The sequence below is a fragment of the Chamaea fasciata genome, unplaced genomic scaffold, assembly GCF_029207755.1.
Source record: "Chamaea fasciata isolate MVZ Bird 193981 ecotype frontalis unplaced genomic scaffold, bChaFas1.0.hap1 SCAF_47, whole genome shotgun sequence".
In the NCBI taxonomy this organism is placed as follows: domain Eukaryota; kingdom Metazoa; phylum Chordata; class Aves; order Passeriformes; family Sylviidae; genus Chamaea; species Chamaea fasciata.
In genome coordinates, this window is record NW_027094132.1 from 1411253 (window position 1) to 1418142 (window position 6890).

General features: G+C 60.4%; 1 protein-coding gene across 1 annotated transcript; it reads right to left on the minus strand.

The window, feature by feature from the left end:
• Positions 1-2051: 2051 nt before the first annotated feature.
• On the minus strand, positions 2052-6586 carry LOC136304088 (Fc receptor-like protein 4). Its single transcript, XM_066207751.1, is given in 10 exon segments — positions 2052-2152; positions 2240-2319; positions 2410-2431; positions 2828-2914; positions 2993-3295; positions 4628-4906; positions 5007-5261; positions 5559-5850; positions 5852-5898; positions 6538-6586. Coding segments are annotated over 10 exon segments (1515 nt in total).
• Positions 6587-6890: the final 304 nt, after the last annotated feature.

Sequence of the window (6890 nt, forward strand, 5' to 3'; positions counted from 1 at the left end):
GGTGCGACAGTGCTGCTGTTGCTCTGGCGACAATTGGCTGCCACTGTCAACTTCCAACCTTCACTGTTTCTTCTACCATGAGTGAGGCTTTGTTCATAAGGGCAGCCCTTGAACTGGGACCTTTTCAACTCCCGATCTCACTGGAAAGGACCCTCCCCATATACTCAGGTGCCTCCGGGGAGAACCCGGCACCCAGAGCACCTCGACCTTCCCAGAGGGCGCATCTCCTGCCTGTTTGCGGGAGCCCGGCTGTGGCTGCCCAGCTCCACTGATTTCTGCCACTGCTTCAGGCTTTTTGCTACACTAACCTGACACCCCATGTCCCACCCGAGCCCTGCAGCTCCTGCTACAGCTTCAGAGTTTTTGATAAACTTCCTTTGAAACGCTGGTGTGTGCCTCCCCCCACCGTTCCAGCTGCCACTCCAAGGGTTCCATCTGCAGTCCATTTTGCCATCTGGAGCGGCACCGTTCCAGGCTGCCTCCCAGCCCCATCAGTGAGGGAAGGAAGCTTCTCTCTCTCTCCCGCCGGCTGAGTCTCCATTAACCATGGAGAGAGAGACAGCCGAGATGTTGCCACAGCGCCCCCTGCAGCCGCGGGGGAATCATCGCACCCGCCCTGCCCGGCCGGGAGCCACCAGCGCCCCTGCCGGCTGTGCCCGGAACTGCACCGCAGGGGAAGCGCCCGCAGCCCAGAGAGGGCTGGGACTGGGTTTGTGCTTCTGCTTGTTTTTGCTGCCGGTGTTGTTTGTTTGCCTTGTTATATGTATTCTAGTAAAGAACTGTTATTCCTGTTCCCATATCTTTGCCTGGAAGCCCTGTAATTTAAAAGTTATAATATTTTGAAAGGGAAAGTGGTCATAGTTTCCATTCCAAGTGTGGTTCCAGTCTTCCTTGGCAGACACCTTGAAAGCAGGATACCATGCCTTTGGTAGCAGAGGGCACGGTACAGTTTGCCTTGATCTGGAATGGCATCAAGAGCTCCTGGAACTGACTGGAAATTCAGCCCCACCCTGTGCCACAGACTCATTCTGAGTGCCCTAAAAAGTGGAAGGCTCTGGAACTACCACACAGGGCCTTTGTGAAGTCATTGTGTGGGGAACACAGCAGAGGTGGGGTTTTGGACAGAGGAGAAGAAAATCCATAGCCTCCTAAAGATCGCTTTGGCCATCAAGAGTAACGAAGATCCATGGCCATACCAGGTTTCTCTGGTGGAGGAAACGTGCTGGGGGAAGTGTTTGGGGTGTTTTCCTTTTAAGGGGCTTTCTCTGGAAATAGTTTTTTTGTGTTCCTTTGTATACTGAACCTTGTTGCTGTTGCTGTTGCTTTTGTTCTATCTGCTGTTTGCAGGAAAATGTTCTTCTCTCAGCTCTTTGGGACCCTTGCCTTTTGTGCCTCCACTGGCAGGGGGAGGAGCAGAAGCCCCTGGGTTTTAGGGACAGCCCAGAATTGGAGAATCCCATTCCTAAAGCCCGACAGAGCTGAACAAAGAAACACCATTTCTGCCAGTTGAACCGAAACGCTGCATTTTGGTGCCAATCCAGGGAAACAAGTCCTGTGTTCCTCTGGCACTGGGAGGAGCGATGAGAAGCCATGGGTTTGCTCAGAGTGCTGAGAGGGGGATTGCAGAGCCACCAGGAGAACAGGGGTAGGGGGAGACAGAATAGGAAACATCTGGATCTACTGGGAGCAATGGAGAGGCACTGGGAGGGGAACTAGGGAGCCCCTGTGGGAACTGGGAGCACTGTGGGGAGGGAATGGGGAAGTGTCTGTGGGTGCTGGGAGCACTTGGATGTGGAATGGGGAGCCAGTCATGGTAGTGGAAGGATGGTGAGGAAGCCCTTTGGGGTTCTGGGGGCATGGGGAGCTCTGGGTGCCCTGTACAGCCTCACACATGACCCCCACTTATGCCCACCTCCCTGTGAATGTTGGGCACCCACAAGAGCCAGGGGGGAGGGTGGGGGGCGAGGGGGGGAACACGCGCCCACAGGTGGAGTCCCCCATCGCATCTCAGTTCCCTCAGAGGCCCCCAGTGCCCACTGGAGCCCCGAGTGTCACAGCACATTCCCGTAGATGTCACTGAGTTCCCGCTGTCGCCCATGGGGTCCCCGCAAGTCCGCGTAGGTCACCTGGAGTGTGGTGGCACGGGGGGACACTGCGAGAGACACTGGCTGTAGGATCTGGGTGGGGGTGACACTCGTGGGTGACGTGTCCCTGTGTGCGTGTCCCACCCTGTACTCACCCCCCATCTGCTTGGTGCTCACGACGTGGGTGTACAGCACCTCCCCCACCTCTGGGGGGGCCAGGGGATCTGGGGGGGCCCTGCGGGGATAAAGGGGATGTGTGGGAAGGAATGGGAGGTCTTGGGGGTTGGGGTGAAAGGGGACAGTGTGGTTTGAGCCCCCCACTCACCTTTCCTGGTGCTTCCTGGCATCTGCAAAGGAAAGAGAGAAGGGATAACTGTGGGGTCCCCAAGGCCCCCTCAGGAATCCTGAAACCTCACTGGACCCTCAGATTCTCCCAGGACCCCTGAGCATCCCTGATGCCCCCCCTGATCCCCTGAACAACCCTAGTGCTCTGGACCCCATGAGTGCCCAGAAGCCAATCTTGGCAGGGAGGGAGACCCCCCAGATTCCCCCAGGATTACTGAGAGAACTCCCAACATCCCTGCAAGACCCTCCAACACCACCCCAAATACTTGAGGAACGTGAGCAAAGGTTCTGAGTGCTCAGCACTCCCCAAGTCAGGGGCTGTGGGTGCTGATATCACCTCCACATTCCAGGTGGCCTCCCACCTCCCCAGGTCCCCTGTTGCCCCCACTGTCACCCACCCCTGTTGTTCCACCGGTGCCAGCCCACAGCTACACCCACGAGCAGGAACAGGAACAGGAGAGACACGCCAACCCCTGCGGCCACTGCTGGGGACAGAAGGGACACGTCAGGGTCACCTGTCAGTCCAGGGGTCCTACAATCCCAATCACCCTGTGTTACCTCACCTCTGTTCCAGTGTCCCTTTGGTGTCACCTTCAGGGCCAGCTCGGGGCTGAGTGCCCGGAACACACAGTACCCGTCCTGTGCCAGCTGGTTGGTGGCCACGCACTGGTAGGTGCCCGAATGTCCCACATCCACGTCCCCAAGCTCCAGGATGGGACCCTGGGCCACCTCCCGGCCATTGTGCAGCCAGGTGAAGTCGACAGGGGCTGATCCCACCTGCACTGGGCAGCGCAGGGTCACGGGGTCACCTGCGTGCACCTGGTGTGACAGGGGACCGGGGGTGATGGTGGCATTGGCCACGGGCACTGCGGGGACACAGACAGGGCTGAGGTTAGGAGGAGGGGCTGGCACCTGGCATGGGGAAATGAGGGAGTCTATGGGGTGGCACCTGGAGACAGAGGGTCTCCTTCACCCAGGACAGTGACCCCATGGTGGTGGGATCATCATGTGCTGTGGGATGGGGGCATGTGATGGGTGAGGGGTGAGGGATGAGGATGGGATGAGGGCTGCTGTGTCCCAGGGTGGTGATGGCTGTCACCTCGTGGGGGACAGGGAATGGCATGGGTAGGATGTGATGGGCCTGATGAGGCATATCAACAGGGGCATCACCCCAATCCCAAGGGTCTCACTCCCCTGGGAGGGTCACGCTCAGTAAGGTGAATGTGACCTGATGGGGAGGGGGGCATGTGACAGCTGGCATTAGGGATCCGTGGCCTGGATGTCCTGGCAGTGGGGATACCTGGAGCCAGACGGTCCCAGTTCCCCTGGTCTGTGACACCCAGTGTTGGGGGCTGTGACCTGGGGTGGGTTGGGGATGGTGTGGGGGGCTTGAGGAGGAATGGGAATGTGTGGAACTGGGGATGCTGTGGGTTGGATCACCCTCAGACCAAGGGTCCTGCTTGCCCAGGACAGTGATGTTCAGTGTGGGGCTCTTGGCCACACTGTCCCCATCACTGGCCCAGCACTGCTGTGGCCGCTGTCCTTCTCCCCTACATGCCACATCTCAAGGTGGGTGCCCGTTCCCAGCAGTGTGGCCAAGACCCCCAGTCCAAGGTGAAGGACAGGGCACCTGTCCCTATGGTCACCACAGAGCTCAGCACCAGGTGGTCCCCCAGTGTCACCTGTCCCCCAGGGGGCTGCACCCACAGGGACACCCCTGAGAGCGGGACCCCTGCAAGGGGAACACAGGAGGGACTGGGGACATGGGATGAGGAGTGGGGGACACCAGGGAGCAGTGAGGGACTCAGGGAGAGAAAGGGTTAGAGAGGGGTGGGGGGATCCCAGGGAGGAAGAACGGGGCCCAGAGATGGAGGAGGCTTGAAGGGGTTGGAAGGGACCCCAGGGAAGGGTGGGAGATCCACTGCAGGGACATATGGAGAGTTGAAGGGAACCACGGGGAAGGTTTTGGGGATCCAGACAGGGATGGTGGGACCTGTGGATAATAGAGGGACCTCAGAGAGGGAGAGGTGCACCTAGGGAAGGGGTGAGCAGATGTGATGAGAGATGCAGGCACCAGGGAAGGTGCCAGGAGGAACCAGGGAGAGACCAGGGAAAGCAGGGCAACACACAGAGGGTTGAGCAAGGAGGGGAGACCTGGGAGGGCTGTGGGGGCTCCCCGTGCCCATCCCTGTACTCACTGCACACCGTGACGCGGAGCCAGGCGCTGCTCTTCCGCACAGTCCCCCCCTCGGACTGCACCTGGCAGCTGTAATTCCCCGAGTGGGAGACCCCCACGGCGGGAACCAGGAGATGTGGGAACACCTGCGGGTCCCCCACCAACTGCCCGTCTCGGTAGAAGAGGTGCAGGAGGGTGGCTCGGGGCCGCAGGGGGCTGGGGGTGCTGAGGCAGCTGAGATTGAGGGGGGACCCCTCGATGGGCTCGGGGGGACCCTCCAGCACCGGCACCGTGAAGAGCTCTGGGAAGGAGAGGGGAGGTGAGTACTGTGACTCTGAGTCCACTGGGAAGGGGCTTTGGGGGTGTCAGTATATTGGAGATCCAGTCATGGCGTTGCTCACCGTGCACTGTCACTGTCACTGGTTCTGACAGTGACAGCCCAAAGTTCACCGAGCCCTCGCAGTGGTAGCGGCCGCTGTGGTGCAGCTCCAGGGGGGACAAGGACAGTTCGGTTCCCATGTGGGGCACCTCCAGATCCTTCTCGTCCTGGTAAAATCGCACCCTGCTGACCGTCTTGTTCTGCATGGCCCGGCAGCGCAGTGTCACCGAGTCCCCCTCCAGCAGCGTCAGTGCAGGCACCTGCAGCACCAGCTGGTCTGTGGGACACGAGGGTCTCATTACAATGAGGGGCTCGAGACATGTCCAGTGTGGGTGCCCATGGCACTGGGCACATCTGGGCGAAGTCTCCATTGTGTGGAAGGATCCCAGGGATGCAACGAGAAACCCCGTGGCACAGGTGTCGCCACAGAGAGTCCCATCCCACTGGGATGCGCTGGGATGTCCCTGAGTGCAGGAGACAGCCTCTTGTCACAAGAGGGGTGAGGCCACCAGTGGAGTGAAGCCCACCCAGACCTATCAGGGGGCACCGTGAGCATTTAAGATCCCCTCCTCACCATTTAAGACTCTCACGGGTGGGCTGAGCCCACTGCCACGTCTCTGACACCTGTAGGTGCCACCCTCGGTGACAATGAAGCGGTCGCGTCTGTCCTGCCCCCAGCGTTGCCCGTCCTTGTACCAGGTGGTGGCACCGGTGGTCCCCGAGCCCTGGCAGGTCAGTGTCACCCGGTCCCACAGCACCGCTGGTATCCACGGGGGCTCCACCAGGAGCTGGGTGGTCTGGGCACCTGCAGGTGACAGGGGACACCAGCCTGCCAGGGCCAGTGTGGGGCTGGGGACACTGGGGTGGGGACATGGCATCCCCCGAGGACTCACCTGAGAAACTGAAGATCTGGGCTGGAAGGGAGAAGGGACAGGGGCTGGGTGGGGTGGCCCTGCAGGGACAGAAGCACCTGGGGGTGAGGTGTGCTGTCCATCCCCAAACTTTCCCCAAGGGGAACACTGGTGTAGCACAGAGGTCTTTAGGAAAGGGACACCTCGGTCACCCTGGGTTAAGGCAGGACATGGGGACACTGTGGACACCCCATGTTTGCACAGGTCACTTCCACACAGCCTTACTGCACGTGTCCCCACTGCCACATCCCCATGTCCCTGTGCCCATGATCCCATTCCAATGGCACCTGTCCCCATAGCCCATCTGCATGGGACATGGCCCTAGTCCCTGTCCCTGTATCCCTGTTCCCATGTCCCCACTGCTGCCCCAGCCCCAAGGTTCCTTTTGCCACATCCTTGTCTCCATATCTCTATCCCCTTCTTCCTGTCCCCACATCCCAGTTCCCCTGCTCCTGTTCCCCTGCTCCCGTCCCCATAGCCACCCCAGGGCTCTGGTCACACTGGGGTCCATGCCCATTGAGAGGCACTGCTTTCATTGGGGACCTCAGGGCACCCCGCAGCCCCCCTGTGCCCCCTCCCCACCGGTCTCTGCCTCACCAGGGCCCATCCCCGGGGTGTCAGGCCCGTGCCCGGGGCACTCACCCCACAGGAGCAGCGCCACCTTCCCGGCCATCCCCGTGTCCCCAGCCATGTGGACTGGCTGTCACTCGCTGCTGTGGCCACCGGTCCCCTGGGTGGCGGCTCTTCGGATGAAGAGGAAGGAAGAAAGGTCACACCTCGTCCCCATGTGTAGGTGGCCCTTGGTGGGGGCAGGGCAGGTGAAAGGTGGAGACACAGTAGGGGACAGGCTGGGGATATTACGGGATAGTCTGGGGGCTCAGTGGGGGATGGTGTTCCCAGAACTGGGGGGGCTCACGGGTTGTGGGGAACCAAGGATGGGTGTCCAGGAGGATGGGGGTCCAGGAAAATTGGGGTCCCCACGTCTGGGGGCATTC